This window comes from Lampetra fluviatilis, chromosome 41, assembly GCF_964198595.1.
Source record: "Lampetra fluviatilis chromosome 41, kcLamFluv1.1, whole genome shotgun sequence".
Lineage (NCBI taxonomy): Eukaryota > Metazoa > Chordata > Hyperoartia > Petromyzontiformes > Petromyzontidae > Lampetra > Lampetra fluviatilis.
Window position 1 is genome coordinate 9,863,524 of NC_136315.1, and position 22,148 is coordinate 9,885,671.

Here is a 22,148-nt window from a genome sequence, read left to right on the forward strand (position 1 = left end):
TATGTGGATGTGTGTGGACGTGTGTGTGTGTGGATGTGTGTGGATGTGTGTGTGTGCATGTGTTGTATATGTGTGTGGATGTGTGTGTGTGTGGACGTGTGTGTGGACGTGTGTGTGTGGATGTGTGTGATTGTGTGTGTGTGGATGTGTGTGTGTGTATGTGTGTATGTGGATGTGTGTGATTGTGTGTGTGTGGATGTGTGTGTGTGTATGTGTGTGTGTGGATGTGTGTGATTGTGTGTGTGGATGTGTATGTGTGTGGACGTGTGTGTGGATGTGTGTGTGTGGATGTGTGTGTGTGTGCATGTGTTGTGTATGTGTGTGGATGTGTGTGTGTGGACGTGTGTGTGTGTGGATGTGTGTGATTGTGTGTGTGTGGATGTGTGTGTGTGGATGTGTGTGTGTGGATGTGTGTGTGTGGATGTGTGTGTGTGGATGTGTGTGTGTGGATGTGTGTGTGTGGATGTGTGTGTGTGGATGTGTGTGTATGTGTATGGATGTGTGTGTGTGTATGTGTGTGTATGTGTGTGTGATGGGATGTGCTGCTGGCGGGTGGTTCAGAAGGCAGCGAGGGAGGAGGGCATGGCGACGGGCGAGTGTGCTAAGCTTAGGCCGGCGCCGGCTGGGTAAACACAGCTGTTGCCAGTTAGTCTGCAGATTCTTTTTTACCCTCTCCAACCCCCACCGCTCGCCAGGAGCAAGAGACCCCCCCCTGCCCGCCCCTCTCATCCCCCCCCGCCCCTCTTCCCTGCCTGCCTTCCTCTCTCCCTCGATCCTGAAAAAAGTCTGCTGCTGCTGCTGCCTCTGCAGTGGAGCGAGAGACGAACACACAGACAGAGTCCCCGCCTGCTCCTCCGAGCTGCTGCTGCTGCTGCCGCCGCTTGCTCGCGGGTTCCCACTGCTGCTGTGAGCAGCTGCCATGGCAGTCGGGGATCATCGGGGACGCGACACGGAGCGGAGATGCACCCCCTGACCGTGGACTCGCTCACTCGCCGTTCTCCTTCTGCCACTCACTCGGTGACACTTTCACTCTCACGCTCGCTCGCTCCCTCCGCTCGCTCATTCAATCCCTCAGCCACTCAGCTCCGCCGTGTCGCTCTCACGCTCGATCCCCGTCGCTCAGCTCCCCACGCTCTCGTTCGCGCTCGCTCGCACACGGGTCACGCGCAATCTCCCACTCCTCGACCTGCAAGTTCGTCTCACCGCGCGCTCATTCACTCCGCCCGGCCGCCCGTCTTCCCAGCCAGCCACGCACACTGACGGACGCGCGCGCGCACTCGCTCGGGACTGCCAAGCCATGGCCGTGACCACTCCGCACCGGCAGCGGTGGTGACATCGGGACTCAAGATCCACCGACGGTCGCCACTGTCGCCTCCGCGCACGGCTGCGCGCCGGGGGGCGACTTTTCTTTCGCTGTTATTGTTGCCGCGCGCGAGTTCGCCGCGGATCCCGCATCATTTGCGCTGCCGCCAGCCCCGGGCGGAGACCATGAACAGGATGCGGGACATCGCCGCCGAGGGTCCCAGGTCGCTGGGGCCGGCGAGGAAGGCGAAGACGCCCCGAAAGTCGAGCAAGCCGACCAGGTACCCTCCCCCGGCGCCGGGCTCCCTGGCGTCGAGCACGGGCTCCCCGCCGGGAAGTCCCCTCGACAGCAGCGAGACGGAGGAGCCCGCGGAGCCCCGGCGCACCCCGACGGGCCACGCGGAGCTGCCCCACGCGTTCCGCCCCACGCCCAGCTACGCGGTGGCCGCCGCCGGCGTCGTCGGCGGCGGCGTCGGTGCGTGCTCCTCGTCGCGTCTGGAGGAGATGAAGCCCGACCATCCGCTCGGCGCCTTCTACCCCAGCCAGTTCCTCTGGGGTCTTGCCGCCTCGGCCGAGGCGTCCGCCCTGGGCAGGGCGGCCACGGTGAACGTAATCCGAGGCCCCAAGGTGGCCGTGCTGCCCTCCTCCTCCTCCTCGGCGTTCGACGCGAGCACGGGGACGAGCAGCGGCGGCAGTGGCGACGAGTGCTCGCTCTCGCCAGCCTCAGTGGGTGGGAAGAGGAGGCACCACCACCACCACCTGCAGCTGCAGCAGCTGCAGCTGCAGCAGCAGCAGCATCTGCACCACCACCACCTACATCATGCACTGTCTTACGTGGACGAACGTCATCATCACCTCGCGCACCATCATCATCAGCAGTATCATCAGCAACAGCAGCACCACCAGCAGCAAGAGCAGCAGCATCATCAGCAACAGCATCATCAGCAGCAGCAAGAGCAGCAACAGCAGCAGCACACATCACCGCTCCCTCCGCCCTCCAAGAGGGGCCGGTTCGGAGTCCCCGTCGCGCCAAGCGAGGAGGACAGCATGGACAGCGCCGGCACCGGGCAAGGGGCAGGCCCGCGGGCAGGCCCGGGGCAGCAGGATGACGACGACGAAGACGAGTCGGGCGGGGCGGCCTCGTTGCAGGGCTCCGACTCGAAGGTGGTGCAGCAGACGAGGAGGCTGCTCGCGAACGCGCGGGAGCGCACGCGCGTGCACACCATCAGCGCCGCTTTCGAGGCTCTTCGCCAGCAGGTGATTCGGTCGTCTCGGCGAGGTGGCAGCGATGGTCCGTGAGTGACCCCCCCCCATCTTCCCTGCCACCCCCAACCCCCCCCAGCCCCCCACCACGTGCTGAGCCGGCCTCACCAAATGACGGGGTGGGGGGGGGCAGGAGTGGCGTGAGCAAAATCGGCTCGCGGTCAAAGTGTCAGAGATGCGCTCGTGTCACAGCGGTGTGTCAGGGTGAAAGTCCATAATAGGGGGGGGGGGGTTGGGGGGAGTAAGATCGCGTAAATATGAATGTGTCGTTGAACCCGGCCACCACCCGACACAGCCGATTAGTCAGGGCTTTGTCACGTCAACAAAACGTGCCAATTAGTTGCGAGTTCAGCACGCCGGTGTGTTGGAGAGTAAACCCGCAACAGCGTTGACGATTCGAGTAACGACGTTTCGCCGATGATTACAACCGGCCTCATTCAGCGACAGCCGGAATTGTGGAGAAATCCTCCTGCCGTTGGCGTGTCTCCTGGCGCGTGCCAATGTCGCAGTGTGGCAGTGCTCGTGCCACAGAGTCAGTGAGTCAGAATGTCAAGGGTGTACAAGGGGGGGCAGGGAGTCAGTGTCGGTCAATATCAGTGTCGACGTGTCAGGGCGTTTGTTTGAATTTGAGGGTGTCAGAGTGAAAGAGTGTCAAAGTTGCAGTGTTCGTGTCAAAGTGTCAGTGCGTCAGAATGTTAGGGTGTCAGTAATAAGTGTCAACGTGTCAATGTGTGAAAGCTAATCTCTTTAGAACTGCTGTTTGTGTTTAGTTTGTTGTCCTTCCCCCGCACCTCTGATTAGCGCGGTTGGCTTCGTACGGTGCGAAAGAAGTTCAACATGCAATGTGTCCGAGTGTTAGTGTCAAAGGGTCAGTGTATCAGTGTTAAAATGTCAAAGTGTCGCAGTGTTAAAGTGTCAGTGTGTCAGAATGTTAGTATCATAGTGTCAGCGTTCGAGTACTGCATTAACATGTCACAGTGTCTGAGTCAAAGGGTCATAGCGTCAGGGACAAACGGTCATGGCATCAGGGTTAACGTGTGAGTGTCAACGGGTCAGTGTCAGAATGCCAAGGCGTCAGCGTGTCAGGGTCTAACGTGTCACGGTCAAAGTGTCAGAATGTGAAGGTGTCAGATGTCGGGGTCAAAGTGTCAGACTGTGAAGGTGTCAGAGTGTCGGGGTCAAAGTGTCATGGTCAAAGTGTCAGATTGCCAGGGTCAAAGTGTCAGGACCAGAGTGTCAGCATGTGAAGGTGTCAGATTGTCAGGGTCAAAGTGTCAGATTGTCAGGGTCAAAGTGTCAGATTGTCAGGGACAAAGTGTCAGATTGTCAGGGTCAAAGTGTCAGGACCAGAGTGTCAGCATGTGAAGGTGTCAGATTGTCAGGGTCAAAGTGTCAGATTGTCAGGGTCAAAGTGTCAGATTGTCAGGGTCAAAGTGTCAAAGTATCCGAACCCTTCCTTAAACTCATTTTCCGGGGTGCGATGCTCATCTCTGCCACAGCGGTGTGAATCCCCTATTGTCATAATGGGCCCGAGTCTGTGCATAGGACACGTCGTTTCATTTGGGTACGCATGCAGCTGCAAAGGGTTCCCGTGGTTGTGTTGCGTAGCTCTCTGATGCGTCCTCGAGTTATGCAGAACATGCTTCACCATTCTCCCTCTGACAAAAAAAATACAATATACAATAGAAATTGTTAAGCCCGTGGTGGAAATTCCACATATCTATAGCTAGCACCGATCTTCCCATCGTCAAACTGCTGTTGTCATCCACTAAGTTGTGCAGCCTTACTAGGTGTTCATTATTTTAACCACCCGGGGAGGATGATGGTACTGATGATGGCATTGATTTGACCCAGACTGCGATTTCAAATCGTACTCTCCTGCTTCGGAGACTTGCTGTTTCTATGATGTTACATCGTCGTGAGATGCAGCTGCATTTGCCCTAGACATAACATGTCAGTGGATATCCCATGCATTATGGTTGCAATATTCATTAGTAATAACTTCCACTCTGAAGAGTAAATAAAAAAGACAAATTTGTATTGCTACACAAGTCAAATAGTGTACACCTACTTGGGGCAATATTTATGACGACGCTAAATAACAATAACACCGTTAATCCACAGTATAATAGAACACAAATAAACTATGAAAGTTCCGTTAGTTACTTGTGACATGCTGCACGCCAACACCAAATGTTGCCAATATCGTCATCAACATCGTCATCATTAGCAGGGTAACGGTAGATTACATTAATTAAAATAGAAACCAATACAAGCTGTCATTGTCATCATCATTAGCATCAGCGATGGCAAGAGCATTGGTCACAAACCATTATCAACATTAATTGGCACCGGTTACATGGAAGCATTTCAATTGTTAATCATCACAAGCTAAACACGATCATCCATCAATATTATCAGCATAAAAATTAATGAGCATCTTTGCCACTTGTATCTGCTGTGATGTGACAAAAACAAACAAAAGCCTCACGAGTCGATGTCCTGGTTGAGTTAATTGGCCAATTCCCCTTCGAGTATTTTTCACGTGCAACGTGTGTGGGCGGGGGGGGGGAAGTCGGCGTGCCCGCAGATAACCCACGGATGCGATGCGAGAGCGATCAAAGTGTGCACGGATTGGTGAGCACAGCTACTTGCTGGACTGTCTCCGCACTGCCGAGCTTGCTTCGCCAGCAGGCGCGTCACTGGGGGGGGGGGGTCTGAGACAGCAGTCGATCCCATCGAAGTTCATTCTCAGCTTCAAGTGAACACATTCCAGGGGTTCTTACCAGGGTGAGGCCCGCTGAGCTGTGTAGGTCTCTTTCAGACAGCGCAACGAAGTGGCCTGTCACGTGGGCATTTAAAGCGCCCATACCACACACCGCCCTCCTGCGTGGCTGTATTTCTCACAGCCGCGGACAACCACAAATAAATTCCACCAACAGCAGCAGCATCTGGGACGTGTTGCCAATGCGGTTACTTGCCAATGGAAAATGACCAAACTGGTCTGAGTGAAAAAGGGAACGGGGGACTTGAACCGGCGCCACTCACCCAGGAGGACACCTGAAACATCGCGGTGTAGATGTCAGCCGGCTGTGACCCCGCAGTGCATTACGTGCACGTCACGTGACACGGCCCTTAGTCAATCCGACTGCTGGATGAGCGTTTGCCCACACCCATGTGGGTCATGGGGGGGGGATTGTTTGTCCATACTTCACCACGCTGGTCAGTGTGGGGGGGTCTTTTTGTTGTTGTTTTATATTACACACGGGAAAGTCGGCTGAGATGGAGCGTCTCGTTTTGCCAGGGTGTCACGTGGTTGCAATGTTGATCCTGGGGCGGGGGGGGGGTTCTAAATTCACTCACCACTGATATTAGCCGTGGCCTGGATTCAAACTCAGGTCACCGGGTTTAAAGTGTCCAAGCTACTGCACCACCACCACACTCGACATCATGATACAATATATAGTTTAATCCAATAGCAAATTAGTGGCAAGTTACATTGTTTGCTTCCACATTCTCTGTTTGTTCAGCCCTACGACCTGAAGTTGTAATTTGTACGCATTAACTAACGAGCAGTGAGTTTTAATTAAACGGAATCATTCAGCTGGGGTATAATTTTTGTAATCAAGTGACACCGGCAACTGCATGCCTCCCGCTGCTACTCTTGGCAAAACGATGTCACAGCCTCAATCTCTCCCGCGTTGCCTTTGAAGCAATGCCCTGAGCCCCCGTCGGCGATCGTTTACCCCCACCGCACTTCTTCCCCCCGACCCCCAGAACGTTGGGAAGACGTTGGAGGAAACAGGTGCTGGGGCTCGCACAGCAGACACGTGTTCCCTCCCAGCCACCTCGCTCGCTCGCTCACCCGCTCGCCCGCTCGGCTCAGCAACGGGCACGCGTCTGGTTCACCCTTTTTTTTTACAAAAAGCGCGTTGTTTTGGAATTATCCCCTATTTGTGTAACGGAGCCGCCGTGTTTATTTTCGGACCGTGTTTTGCTGGAGCCCCCCCTCCCTCTCTCTCTCCACCCCCCCACCACCGGCCGCCGCTGGGCGCGATTATAAAACTGACAGCGGTAGCGGTGGCAGCGTTCACGACGCCCTTCGCCGCAGCCACGCGCTCCCCTTGTTGTCAGCACGGCTGCTGCACGGTAGCACCTCCTTGCAGCAGCAGCAGCAGAGATGAAGTCGCAGTGGTCAGGAATGCCCCCCCACCACCTCCGTGTGTGCAGCAACGGGGCGAGCGAGCGAGAGAGTCCGGCACTGCACGGCAGCTGCTCGAGTCACTGCGTCGAAAGATAAAAACAATCCCCAGTCCGTGTGGCGCGACTGTAGCCTTGGGAAGTCGTCGCGTCCCTGTTCTCAGGGTAAAAATAATCATCATAATTTCACGGCAATGTCGACTCAGACGCGCGAGGAGGAGGTTGCCTACGTACGGTGCGAAAGAAGTTCAACGTGCACCGACGCACAAAGGCAGCAGCGACGCGCTGAGCGGCCGCTGCCAACAAATTCGATGCGGGAGGAAACCGCAGCACCCGGAGGAACGTCCACGCGTGCGAGGGGGCAACACTCGATGCCGTCCACACGGAAAAAGGCGCGGTCCACGTGTTCTGCTGTACCGCGCGCTCGTGGCGAGCCAGGGTGCGGCTCCTCCTCGGCACCCACGGGCAAAGGGAGTTTCACAACGTCTGCGCGGTGACCCACCAACCCCCGCTGCCTCCACAGTGGGCTGGGTCACAGGCCACGGAGCGGAGCCACCCCCCGGCCGGCTCTGACAAAGCTGTACGCAGCGTGCGCATCGGAGTCGTCGGCATTTAGGAGTGGGAGATGGAGCAACATCTGAGAGATGCGCCAGCATGTACGGATTGGTGCATGCTTTGGATTTACACGAAGCGATACGAAGAGGAACACATGGGTTAGATCATGTACAGCGTGGCCCAGATGTTTCGTGAGCCCTAATTAATTTACCCCTAAGATGTTTTTCTTTTGCATATTCATTTATGTTTAAATAAACGTTACATTTAAAAAATAAATATTAAGATTTAGAGAATTAGTTCGGGGTCACAAAACATCAGAACCACCCTGTAGAGTCCAATGCAGAGACTAAACTAATTCGACTTTTTATTTCACCAGGTAAGGCCCCCTGAGCGATTCAGCTCTTTTTCATCAGGGACCAAGCCACAAATGATAGCCCCACGAAGTGGCTTATCATGCGGTAATGGATAACAACCACATACTTGAAACGCATGTTTATACATGTGAAGGGAAAAACCGGAGGACCCGGAGACGAATCCCCACGACCACGCGGAGAGACACGCAAACTCCAAATACACAGCAGGCATCGTCAGGGTCGGGATCGAACCCAAGACCTCCTGTATACCAGGCGAGGTAGTTAACATCTCCTAGCCACCGTGATGATGAGGAGAGAGAGGCAAACTCCAAATACACAGCAGGCATAGTCAGGGTCGGGATCGAACCCACGACCACTTGTATATCAGGCGAGGTAGTTAACATCTCCTAGCCACCGTGATGATGAGGAGAGAGACGCAAACTCCAAATACACAGCAGGCATAGTCAGGGTCGGGATCGAACCCACGACCACTTGTATATCAGGCGAGGTAGTTAACATCTCCTAGCCACCGTGATGATGATGATGATGACAGAGAGATGCAAACTCCAAATACACAGCAGGCATAGTCAGGGTCGGGATCGAACCCACGACCTCTTGCATACCAGGCGAGGTAGTTAACATCTCCGAGCCACTGCGGCGCCCCACACCGTGGTGCCTTTAGAGAAGTGCGCTCGGGCAGGCCAATGTCTCTGTCAGGGCTTGATGCGCCGGTGGCCCGAGACGAACGGTGGGAGTCGTCGCCAAAGGAGGCTGACGAGCCCGAGAGGGCGTCCACATCCCGGACGGGCGATGAAGTTCGTGCCGAAGCAGCACAGAGAGACGATCGCTGCATCGCGAGACCGCGTGACAGGTGGCGATCGGCTCCGGGGGCATCTTCATCCAGCGGTGGATAAGTCGCGGCTGACGACAACTGTCTCGTGTAGACCCGCGCACTGAGGACCACGTGCCACGCCACGTGCCTGCACGCGTGCAACGCCACGTGCCTGCACGCGTGCCACGTCACGTGACTGCACGCGTGCCACGCCACGTGACTGCACGCGTGCCACGTCACGTGACTGCACGCGTGCCACGCCACGTGCCTGCACGCGTGCAACGCCACGTGCCTGCACGCGTGCAACGCCACGTGCCTGCACGCGTGCCACGTCACGTGACTGCACGCGTGCCACGCCACGTGACTGCACGCGTGCCACGTCACGTGACTGCACGCGTGCCACGCCACGTGACTGCACGCGTGCCACGCCACGTGCCTGCACGCGTGCCACGTCACGTGACTGCACGCGTGCCACGCCACGTGACTGCACGCGTGCGCGCAGCGGTTCGCCCGTCGCTCCATGATACCCGGGCCACCCGAGTTCGATTCACGCTCACGGCGACCATCCAGAGAGGATTATTTGATCCGGTCCTAGGCCTCCCCTAGGTCGACTCAGCCTCAAATGAGTACCTGGTGCGGTGTGCAAACATTGCCGCTCGGGAGGCAAAGGCGGCTGGGCGTGGTGCTGGCCCTCGTGCGCCGTGCCGGCCTTCACAGGTGCTCGCTAGCAGCGCTTGCCCCAACAGTCTGTTACAGGCTACACGGGGGGTCTTTGTTAGTCGTTGTTTGTGTGTGGAACCACGGGTTCCCTAAAATGCAAGCGCAGAAGAAGAGACGCTTTGCAGTTGTTTGTGCGGAGCGCGAAAGTAGAAGTGAAAGTGTTACTCCTTGCACGAATCGCCTTCATCTCCAACCAGATGACGACTCCTGCAAACAAACAAATCATCGCTCCGCGGGGGTTGCTTTGAGAAGAGACGACAGCGTTTCTGCATTTGTGAATTTTAACTCGACTTTACACACCCGGCCGGAGAAATGAATGCAAAGTGAATTTCAATTGAAACTCCAGTCTTCACAATAATACCATTAATCAGGAAGCCGTGAATAAAAACAAACATTAGTCTTCACACGACAAATTAAGACGAGCGTAATGAAATGTTAAGGTTTACTCTTATTTTTAGATTTTAATTAAGTGGCTATTAATCATGCTATTTAGATGTCACGATTCATCAGACACCTAAAAGACATGAATTTAATTCCAAATATTTTGAAAACTCTGTCTCATTTTAAAATAATAATAAAAATTGTCACACGCTCAGCATCTCCTCCCTCACGCAAGCAGTGCCATGCGGCTCATCTCTCTCGATGAAGTGGAAATTCCACATTGCCACGATCGGGGTCAGTCCATCCTTAGAAGACCACCGTAAACGTGTGGGTATCATTTAAATCAGTGGCCACAAGGAGGTACATTTTACAGACCATTGGAGGGATGGTCGCATTTCTCAAACTTCGGGTCTGTGAATGTGAATCAGAAGATGTATTGATGCTGGAGGAGGAATCCGATGAGCTATGAAGCTCTTGTTCACAGATGTCCAGGAGGAGCCGGTCAGAACGTGACAACAACAAACACGAGAGAGTTGTGGTCAAGTTGCCGCTGTTATTCCTAGAGAATTACAACACGAACAAAAAAAGACGGCAGGCAGTTCAGTAAAAATCCCACGACGTTCATCATAATCCGCCCTACGAGTCACGCCTGATGAGAGACCGAGACTCGTGGACTGTGGTGCATGGACTGCCGGCCACTGCGTGACCTGGGTGGCGAGTGGCGTCTGAAACTCACAGGGGCCTTCCCCTCGCTTTGAGTCAGCCCCAAGTGAGAGTGTGTGGCACCCTGGGATGTGATCAGCACTTAGCAGGGGAGAGACAAAGGTGGTCAGGAGGGTCGGCGTGGTAATAGGCAGACCGCTCTGCGAAACCTAAAAATGGTGCTCGCTAATTAATGACATTTGCCCCCCCCCCCACAACAATTTCATCTGGATGTCTGTAACGATGTCTGTAACGATGTCTGTAACGATGCGAATGTGGCGGTGGTGTAGCGGTTACGAACCCGGCGACCCGAGTTCGACTCCCGCTCACAGCCAAAAAAAAAAGTGATAATTATCTGAACTGGTCCGGGGGCTCGCCTAGGTCGACTCAGCCTCAAATAAGTACCTGGTGCGGTGTGCAAACATCGCCGCTGGAGAGACAAAGGCGACTGGGCGTGGTGTTGGCCACCCACCCCCTCGTGTGCTGTGCCCGCCTTCATAGGTTCTCGCTAAAAGCACTCGCCCCAACAGTCTGTTAAGGCTATACGGGGGATCTTTGTCTATATATGAATACACGCATTATCGTTGATTATGAAGTCTCTAACACATGGGGGAAGCGTGTTTGTTGAACACCCTCCAATTGTTGCCAATTAATTCCCCACAACCTGGAGGTACGGGCGAGGCGATGTCTCCCGTTGCGTGGCGCGGCGTCTAAGGGCGGCTAGTCACGTATCGAACTAGCGGCGTTCCCACTAATTGTGTGCGCGGCTCGGCAAACTGTGGATTTCTTTTACAATCCCTTCTTCGTTAACTCTGCGGAGGGAAACTCGAGGCCTTTAGGTCCCATCCCATGTCACTTTTCTTGGCGACCAATCTCTTTTAGTTTCATATCTCTGTCACAACACCGGATTTGTGAATGCCAGCCTAAGCGTTGGGCATCTTACTGCACAACTTTGAGTAACTATTTGAACAGCTCAAGTTTTACAAAGAGTCTCTTGTAAGAGGGATAAAGTATCTAAATGGCTTTCCTCTGGTGGATGGGGATAGAATGAGCGATTGAGTGACTCTGTTGGTGGACACAGGAGGATAGAGGATAAGTTGTGTTTATTTGTGGGAGCTGAATGTAAAACAATAAGATGCTATTGTGTGGCCCAGCCAGAGGTCCCGGGGCAATTAGGGTTCGAGGGAGAGGGAGGAAGGACTCAAGATTCGGAACACCTAGACGCAAGAGGTCCCCAATGCCAGCGGGCAGCGTGTTTCCCTGCGCTGCCTTCCAGGGATGCATTTTGGGCCAGCTGCTAAGCACGCAGCTGCGGACACTAGCAGCGGAGAAGTGTGCAGAGCTCAAATCCGAGTCAAATGGAATGAAAGCCGACACGTGCAAAAAAGCAAACGAAAGTGCGTGCTTGGAAATGCACCGAGAGACACAAAGAGAAGTAAGCGTGGCTTGGCCAGGAACCCGCCGCTAGTAGGGACGATGGCCGGTGGTCGAGACTAACGACGGAGTGGCGGCCGAAGGAGGGAACGCGCCGTGGTTAGCACGTCCGCCGCGGAGACGCGGCGATGAGATCAGCTGACGCGCGTGGGTCAGACGGATCGGTGGACCGTGAGCCCGCGAGAGACGGAGGCGGCTTGGAGACACCTTCGTCAGGCAGTCGGCTGATGGCCACACAACCGCGGCTTAAAACAACAACAATCATGATGACGACGACTATTCTAACTGCATTATTTGTTCTCAATTATGATTCCGAGAAAGTTCACTTCCAGACACGGCCGAATGCGAGCAAAGCGCCCTAACCACAGCGCACCGCTCTGCCCCGCATCGCTCGTTCCACTTTCACGCCGCGTGCGCAGGCACCGAGCTGCCACTCGGCTCGGAGGGGCGCACGTGGCGGGGCGCTGGAGGGGGGTGGTGGGTCCCGTCCTCACTCCGCCTTGGTTTCCCGCAGGTGCCGTGCTACTCGTACGGGCAGAAGCTCAGCAAGCTGGCCATCCTGCGCATCGCCTGCAGCTACATCCTGGCGCTGGCGAAGCTGGCCAACGAGGACTACAGCGGCGAGCCGGGCGGCCTGAGCTTCAGCGAGTGCGTGGAGCAGTGCACGCGCACGCTGCAGGCCGAGGGACGCGCCAAGAAGCGCAAGGTGAGACGCGCGCGGTGCCCCAACGCGGATCTTTGCAACCCCCCCCCCCTTCTCCGTGTCCCCTCCACTCCTCCACCCCCCTCCCCGCCCACCGTTGCCTGATCTGTGGTCGGTGGCGTCAAGATCTTAAAAAACAAAGGTGAACTGGGACAAGACAAAATGTAAGTTTCTTTTGCAAAACCCCTGGCTTTAATCTGTGCTCGTGTTCGGCACTGAATGCAGTTGTGGATTCGCGCGCGTGCAGAGCTCGATGTGAGCGTCACGGGCGCGGGGAGTTTATATAATCTTGTTCTTCGCGTGGTCTACGGCGACGTAGAGCTGGTTGAGCCAGACGATTGCATCAGGTGTAGCGGAGTGGTGAGCACACATCCCGGCTGCGGTGACGCCTCCTCCTCCTTAGTGTTTGTGAATCGGGCATGGAGTGGTTATGCGGTCCGCGGTTCTGCTCTGGGTGGTGAGCAGAGTCTCCACGCCGCCGGGGAGACTTTAATTTTCCACGCGCGCGCAACCATCATGAAGATTCCACATCTGTGCGTGGATGCTTCACGGAAGATCGATACGGTGGTTCTTCTGGGTCTTCGTCGGGTCTCTCAATGAGGAACTCGTGGTACCCTGCCCAGGTTGCACTCAGTGCAGAGGCTGTGTCGGTGAACTTAGAATCGCGTCACTTCCAACTGTCAGGTCAGAAACGCAAGTTGGGAGAAGCGCTCATTGCTGTTTGCAGCCTTGAGCCTGCGTTGGTAATTCCACATTTCTATGGTGGGGACAAGGGTGTCAACAGGGTTTCCACTGATGATTACCCTGTTTATTGATCCTAGAGGGATGATTTGCCTGTGCTGATCCATAAGCAGGATTAGGTTTTGAACTTGTAACCTTTCGATTGGTAGGCAAGCACCCTGCCAACACCGAGAATGCAGATTTAACTTTCAACCAGTTGCCAATTTTCAGACACTTGCACATCAATACTTAAAGGTCATCAATCTAATGCGGTCATCATATTGATTGCATCGTTCCCATACACCGATATCCTAAAGAGCTGAAGCTTTTTTCTCCCCGTATGCATGAGTGAAGTCCAGCTCTCTGACTGCTACAATAACACGGACATTACTCCTGCCTCAACCACCGGCCTCTTAGCGCAGCAGTTGACCTCTTTACTCCATCAGCGTGATGGAAGTAGCCCAGCCGAATGACAAACGTCTATTGACCTCCTCGCAACCCCCTTAAATGGTGGGTTTTTTTGTGCACGGGTTCTGACCGCAGGCCCAAAGGCCCACAAACAAAGTCCTCTGCGACATCCACATCCTCGCTCCCCAATGCCAGAACCAGAATCAGTATTGATACTGCAGGGGGAATCCCATGAGCTATAAAGCTCTTTTTCACAGATGTTCGGTAGGGGCACGGTGTAAGAACGTTACAACAACAAACACGATACAAAAACACGATAGGAGCGCAAAGTACAGGACAGATAAGCAATTCACAACAAAGATACAATTAAACAAAGAATAATTCCTGCAGTCACGAAAGCTTCGAATCTAGTTTAAACTACTTTTTATTGTTTTGCCAGGTACAGCCCACTTCGCTATGAGCTTCTTTTTCAGAAGCGACCTGGCCACAAACGATCGCTTAACTCAGTGGCTTATCACGTGTGGATTTATAGCAGCCTGTGATAAAGATGCAGGCCCGCAGCCTTCTGGCAATAACTCTGGACCGGTTTCAACACAGAGATGCTCCTCAGCAAGGTCACGCTTTGCTTAAACCGATGCCGGCAATGTGCCAGATGTTTGTCGGCAAGGGCTCTCTCTGTTAGATTTGAGTTTTGGTTTCCTCGCCTGGCAAACCTCACCTTGAGTCCATCGCGAGCATGCAATCATGCGTCACGACGCTGCAAGGAGAGCAGACGGGTACATTCACCTCTCCGTACATGTTCCTAATCTGGGATCGAGTTCCGTTTTCGAGACACGTGTGGCGGACTGATTTCACTGCTGCAGGGATGGAAATGGAGATGATGCAGGTGATGAGATGTAGAAACGTTTAATATCAAATATTCGACTGTCTTTGTGCATTACTTAGCAGTGGAGCAGTGATTAACGCACTGCCCTCACCTGAGTCAAATTCCTGGCCCATGGCGAACATCAGCGGTGAGATCTGTCACGCTTCTGTTGAACCCACATGGAGCAGAGGGGTACCGCGGTGTGAGTTGTTAACTCCCTCGCCTGGTACGCAAGAGGTCGTGAGTTCGATCTCGACCCTGACTATGCCTGTTTATTTGGAGTTTGCATATTCCTCTCCCCATGTTCCGCGTGGATCTTTCTCCGGGTCTTCCGGTGTTTCTTTCTCCACATTTAGAATCAACAAGCGTTTGGAGTATTTGGCCGATACGAATTTTCACGCGATGAGCCACATCGTTGAGCTATCATTTGTGGCCAGGCCACTTCTGAAAAAGAGCCATATAGCTCAGTGGGCCTTAGCTGGTAAAATAAAAAAGTGAGTAAGAATCATGAGTTCGTTTGGTGAAAAACTCCCACATTGGCACCCCACCTCGCATGGATCGGCCCCTAAATTCATGGCCATGCCTGGGAATCGAACTCGCCGGGCTCTCTCCCCCCACCTTTACACAACCCGTCAGAAGGCCTTCATCCAGCAGTGGATTGACAACGGCACCGTACATAATCAGATGGGTATTAGTATTAATATGGTTAGTGTGATTAAGCAGATTTGGCAAATGGCCCTGTTGGGCAACTTAAGCACCCGTATGAGATGGAGGGGATCTGACTTGGCTGGAATGACTGCAGTCGGCTGTTGGTGACTGGGAGCTCAGATGCCGCTCTCACTGTGAACTCTGTTTTCCAATTACGGGCACGATAGTGGACTCGCTGTTCTCACTCCGTCTGGATGATTTACAAAGCAAAACATTTTGCGTGCGGTCAGAATGTCTCCCCGCTCAACCCGAGGGCGCGGGGACGGAGCCTCCTCGTCTCCATCGGCAGCAGCCACGATCACTGGTGGCAATTCCACATTCCCATGGGAGGGGGCCAGTCTGTCCACCGGATGGACAATCGCTGTTGAATTCCCGCAAAGCGGTACCTCAAGTTCTCGACCCCTATGGAATGATGGGCTGAATGATTTTTTTTAAAAATAACAACTACGTAGAACTGTAAGATTCTAACGACCCACCAGCTGCACAATTTGATGAATCGATCTCGGGTCACGATTTAATCGAAGGGGTTGTTATGTGAACGTATATATTGTTCACGTATACATTGTTAAAGTATACATTGTTAACGTATCTATTCACGCTTTGTGGTGCACGTACGAATGTATCGTGGCTCTGAGGTTCATACGAGACCTCCCGGAATTCCGCGGACTAATCACCTGCTTTGTGCTGTGGGTGCCACGGTGGCTAGGAGATGTTAACTACCTCGCCTGGTGTACAGGAGGTCGTGGGTTCGATCCCGACCCTGACGCCTGCTGCTGTATATTTGGAGTTTGCGTGTCTCTCTCTCATCATCATCATCATCATCACGGTGGCTAGGAGATGTTAACTATCTCGCCTGGTATACAGGAGGTCGTGGGTTCGATCCCGACCCTGACGCCTGCTGCTGCTGTATATTTGGAGTTTGCGTGTCTCTCTCTCATCATCATCATCACGGTGGCTAGGATATGTTAACTACCTCACCTGGTATACAGGAGGTCGTGGGTTCGATCCCGACCCTGACGCCTGCTGGTTATTTGTAGTTTGCGTATCTCTCTCGCCGTGATCGTGTGGATTTTTCTCTGGGTCCTCCGGTTTTTCCCTCCACATTTATAACCATGCGTTTAGAGTATTAGGCTGCTATAAATTTACACGCGATAAGCCACTTCATTGAACTATCATTTGTGGCCAGGTCGCTTCTGAAAAATAAGCTAATAGCTCAGTGGGCCTTGCCTGGTAAGATAAACGTTGTTTAGTTTTATTTGTATATTTATTTAAGTGATTTATTTACATTCCCTATACTTTGCACTTTGAAAAGATAATAGTTTTTTTCATAGTTTGTTACTAAAGTACTTTTTCAAAATACTTGACATCCACGGCGAACCGTCGAGGTATGGAGGATGACTTGCATCAAGTCAAAGTGCTTCTCTGTTCGTATCACCGTTGAGGTATTGTCCGTCAGCATTCCCGTGCCAGATGTGGACATTCCACATCCCTGTGGTGGCGTAACTGTCTATTCGTAAGGCGACTACTGCTAGAACCGATTTATTCAGAATGACAATTTCAAGCATGCGGAATTACGTCACGTGCACTTTTTCTTTGTGAATCTATAATAAGGCCCCAGTTTGTAGTCGACCCCAACACCCTGGCTTGCCCGCGCTGCCTGTCACGCGTCTCTCCCCCGCCCATCCGCCGCAGCCCTCCGGGAAGTCCTGCGGACCGAGGAAAACAGTCGCCTTCCCATTCATCAGGGCTCTCGCTAACATTCCTCGTCGTCGCTTAAAGTCACGCAAGCCCCCCCCCAGCCTTTTTCGGGCCCATTCGCATCACCTACAACAATGTGAGTTAAACACCGAGAGCTGAACGGAGTTCAAAATAACTCACGAACACGTTGGCGAAAGACCCGACGCAGAAGATTCCCTCGGTTTCACCTTCCACGAAGCTCACGGTTCACCTGAAACCGCATCGGCACAAACCATGGCAGATGCGGATATCGGCATCAACAACACAGAATAGACAACGCAGAGATTAATTCACTCAAGGCAGCGGTTACCACAGGCCCAGCGGTCAGAAGGCAAGTCTGAAATAATAGATTTCGAAATGATTTATTTATTTATTACTGACAGCTTTTTCGCGGTTGGTGATGTACGGCTTTCCAATGTGGTTATGGGTCATACCGTGTGTGCGTACCTGTGTGTGTGTGTTGTTCGGCACGTTGTCCGACGTTTCGTTCCACGCGCTAACAACCAGCGCAAAAGTGGGAGAAGCCAAACAACACGCGGTACGACCCCGAAAACGGATCGGAGAGATCTTCGAAATAACGGAGCGATAAAAAAATAGAACATATATATTCAAATCGCACTGCGGTTGCTTTATGACGACCACAGTTTTTCTTTGGTCTAAGATTTCTCTGTTTCTTATTAATCGAGCTCTCGTGTTGTTCCTTTCTCCGCTTCTCATCCCCACCTTAACTCACAACTCTCGATCCATTCGCATCTGCACCAGGCAGCGATCCTCTGCGTCCTGGTTCTGTTTCTCTGTCGATTTACGTCATTACATTTTTGGTTGTTATAAAAAAAAACAAGAGTTCTGGCGATGTGCGGCGGAGGCGCACGAATTCGTCGCTGGCCGGCGAGAGTCTCCGTGCACGTGACCGCAGGTTGCGGTCACGAGCTCCAATCCATTAGGGTCGGAACATCGCTCACTCGTCGCTGTGTGCGGTTGGCGCACGGCGCTGCTGCTGCTGCCGCACACGTGGCACGCGCGGGCAGAAGGAGAGGGGCCGGCGGTTGTGGATGTGTCAGCATCTGTGGGGAAGCGGGCAGCACCACGGAGGAGGTCTGTGTGTGTGCGTGTGTGTGTGTGTGCGTGTGTGTGTGCGTGTGTTTTGTGAGCAGCGGCAGTGCAACGGTTAGCGCCACGCGGCGCGACGAACCCGGCGACCCGAGTTCGAGTCCCGCTCACGGCCACCAACACCAGCGACGATTTGCTGAACTGATCCTGGGCCTCCCCGAGGTCGACTCAGCCACAAATGGGCATGGTAGTGGCTTTCATAGGTGCTCGCTAACAGCACTTGCCCCAACAGTCTGTTAAGGCTACATTGTGGAGGATCTTTGTCTTTCCATATATTGTGGTGAGCGGTTGGTGCAGTGGTTCATGCACTGCGCCGATTCTGGGAAACCAGTCCCTGTCATAGGGATGTGGAAGTTCCACGTCAGGCAGCTGGGGGTACGAGCACGACCCAGTCCTCGTCTGAGTGTGGAAGAGACACGTGGCCTGACTCGTGTAAACGAGGCACCTTTTACATTAAAGTCTCTGTCCCTGCAATTGCAGGATGCCCTTTGGCTGAATAGCTGCCGAGATGTTAATTACCTCACCTGGTATACAGTCGGTTGTGGGTTCGATCCCGACCCTGACGCCTGCTGCTGTATATTTGGAGTTTGCGTGTCTCTCTCTCTCCCCGTGGCCACGTGGATTTTTTTCCGGGTCCTCGGGTTTTTTTCTCCACATTTAGAATCAACATCACGCGTTTAGAGTATTTGGCTGCTACTCAGCCGCTTTCTTTGAGCTATCATTTGAGGCCAGGTCGCTTCTAAAAAAAAGTGCTCAGTGGGCCTTACCTGGTAAAATAAGAATCACTGTATTAAGGGAGCGATGAGTTACGTCTAATTATGACTTCACACAGGGAGACGTGAGTTGAGTATACCGATGGCGAGCCTTACTCGTTTCATTTATGTTTCATTTATAGGTAATTTGAGAACATTTTGGAAAATTGGCTTCCACACCGGCGCACAATGACCTACACTTGCAAATTATAGTGCCGAGTTTATGGTTTGAACATTAGCACGGAACACGCGTGTAGATCTCCATCATTAATAGCGCGTGAATGATTCAACCGCCCAGCTGGTGTTGTGGCAGAACATCCGAGTCACAACCAAAAGTTTGCAAAGTTAAAACCGCGTCGAAGGTCGACTTAAGTCCAGCATGCCTCCATCGCTCATGAAAACTAGTACCACTTTATTCTGTGAAGCGAAACAAGTCAATCGATCAATCTTTATTCTACGTGCCGATATCGCCCTCGACAAAGTAGGCATCAGTGCACATCACAGCAGAACGTGAACGGTGCCGGTGCATTAATCTGATCCTCCTACCGAATGACTGGCCTTGCCATAGAAATGTGGAATTTCCTCCAACTGGCTCAGCACCGCGAAAGAGAGATCGTAGTTTGAGCACGGAGACAAGCATTCCTTTGATGCGGAATCAGGATATTTATATAAACTGGAGGATTCTGATGAGCTTTCGAGCTCTGTTTTTTACAGATGTCCAAATATATCGGCGTCAGGGACGGGATCGAACCAACAACCTCCTGTATAACGGGCGAGGTAGTTAACATCTCGCCAGCGTGAAGCCCCAGTTGCAAGCGCCGTGTTGACACTTTGATGAGTGTAGGAGGACGACGACTGCTCCTGACGGTTGAGTGGCCTCAAAGTCAGGCTGTCCCGGCACTCGGACAGTTTGCTGGGATCTTACAGTTCGATTCCCGCAGCCGTGGAAATTTATAGCAGCAACAAGAAAAACGACTCTGACCGCGTGGATGTTTCTAAACGGTGTGCGGATGCGCTCACTCGCTCGCTCGCATCAAAACGACGTGGCAACGTCATCGCATGAAAGACGCCACGAAGTGACCGACGGCGCGCCCCATCGCAATCGCCGCCCGGGCAGCGGCAGCAGCGGCAGCAGCGGCAGCATCAATCGCGCGGCGGAACGCGAATGAACCGAACTTTCGCGTGACGCGAGCCGCCGCTCGAAGGTGACGCGGCGGCTCTCCGCGAGCGTCGAAGCGACGGCAGCTCCCGGGTGGACACCGCGAGTCGCCCGCCGGGTTCCAGGGGAAGAGAGAGGAGGAGGAGTGGGGGGGGGGAAATTGCCCAATCGCGAAACGCGGGCGCTGAGTGGCCCCAGGCTGCCGTCTTCGTGCGTCGCGATGATTGTCGAGCGCTCGTGCTGCGTCTCCATCCGAGCTCCGGCGACTCTTCAAAAGCGCATTCTTGGCCACCCTCTGCGCGTGCGAGCGCGGTGCCGGGAACGGCGCCGCGGCGTTTAGAGCGCCGCGCCACTCACCCACCGCCACCCGAGTTCGATTCCCACTAACGGCCGATAAGAGCCGCGAACGTCTAAACACGTACTCGGCCAAATCTTGACTTAAAGCTTTCGTGACTGCAGGAACTCGTATTCTTGGGTCTTTCGGTAAAGTCACGTAGATAGGTTCAAAGAAAATGACAAAAAATAACGAAAAATAATTAAAAGCTACGACGTTTCGATCGCAACACAAGCGGTCGTCTTCAAAAAAAGAAGACGACCGCTTGTATTGCGATCGAAACGTCGTCGTTATTTGTTATTTTCTTTGAACCTATCTCCGTGACTTTACCGAAAGACCCAAGAATACGTACTGGGTCGACTCGATCTCATGCAGAGTCTCAACATCAGACAAAGGCGGCCGGGCGTCGTGTTGGTCAACCGCGCCCTCGTGTGCCGTGCCGGCCTTCGTAGGCCCCTCGCTGACGGCGCTCAGAAGTCTGCAAGATCTTGACTGTCGTTGTGACGCGGAGGAGTAACGCAGTGGGTCTTGCCCTGCAATTATTCAAGAGACCTGAGCTCAATTCCTGGCCGCGATGCGCATCGCACGGGTGCAACATAACATCTCGATTTGGTTTGCGCCAAATCGAGATAAATTGCGGCCGTTGCGTGTGGGGTGTGTCTGTGTTGCCCACAGCACAGAGCGCCGTGCCTGGCTCCATAGCGGCTCGCGCTACGCTGCGCTACGAACCCCCGGCCATCCGAGTTCAATTCCCGCTCACCGCCTACCAACACCGGTGACGATTACCTGAACCGGTCCTGGGCCTCCCATAGGTCGACTCAGCCTCAAATAAGTACCTGATGCGGCGTGTAAAAACATCGCCACTGGGGAAGACGAAGAAGGCGTTCGGGCGTGGTGCTGATCACACACCGCTCTCACGTACAGCACTGGCCCCAACAGTCTGTTGCATGCAACACGGGAGGAGGAGGATGGGGGGGGGGCGAAATCTTTCTCTTTGTTTGTTTTGTGTGTGTGTGAGCGCGCATGCTGGGCAGATGGCGATCAGTCATGCGCCGCTGACAGATCTCAGCGTCACGCGTTACGTAACGTTACGGCAGGCGCCGCGCGACTCCCCAGAGCAGCACTCCGCACTGCTCGCCCCCTCCGCACAAAGCAGCTCGACCGGGGCGACCGCTGGTGCCGCGGGGAGATCGGAGGAGGCGCCAGCCCCCGACCCCCGGGGCACGCCACCCGCCCGCACGCCACCAAAGCTCCCGTGGCTTTTAGGCGAACGCCGACCTGGGGCCCGATCTCTTTGGGGCGCGCACGCCCGTCTCGGGGTGGTCCGGGCCCGCGCGTGTTGCCCGTTTGTTTGAACGGCGGCGTTTCTCGGGAAGGAAAAGTGTTGAGAAAACAACGTCGCTGAGACGGCAAAGAATACGAAGAGAGAGAGCGAGCGAGCGAGCGAGAGAGCAAGAGAGCGAGAGAGAGAAAACAACTTCTTAAACTCAACCAATACGTTAAGCGCTGGGGCTCGGTGTTTTCTCTCTCATTGGGAATGTGTGTGAGCGTGTGTGTGTGTCGGTGTGTGTGTGGCTTGTATGGCCGGATATGTTTTTGAGTGTATCTGTTTGTGCCAATGAATGTGTATTGTGTGTGTGTGTGCGCGAATACCTAAGTTGTGTGTGTGTGCTGCGGGGAGCGGTGGCGCAACGGTTTGCACGCTGCGCTACGAACCCGGCGACCCGAGTTCAATTCCCGCTCACGGACAACACCAGTGACGATTATCTGAATGGGTTCTGAACATTCCCTGGGTCGACTCAGCCTCAAATGAGTACCCGGTGAGATGTGTAAAAATAAATTGCTACTGGGGAGACAAAGGCGGCCGGGCGTGGTGCTGGCCACCCACCGCCTCGTGTGCCACAGTGCCG

General features: G+C 53.9%; 1 protein-coding gene across 1 annotated transcript in view; it reads left to right on the forward strand.

Moving 5' to 3' along the window:
• The first annotated feature begins 766 nt into the window (after positions 1–766).
• The window catches only part of LOC144946538 (uncharacterized), a 41,508-nt gene continuing 20,126 nt past the window's right edge, over positions 767–22,148 (forward strand). Inside the window, exons 1-2 of the mRNA XM_078875520.1 lie at positions 767–2,559; positions 12,257–12,448. Of these exons, the coding sequence (XP_078731646.1) occupies positions 1,489–2,559; positions 12,257–12,448 (1,263 nt within the window). The 5' untranslated portion in view covers positions 767–1,488. The remainder of the gene's footprint in view (positions 2,560–12,256; positions 12,449–22,148) is intronic.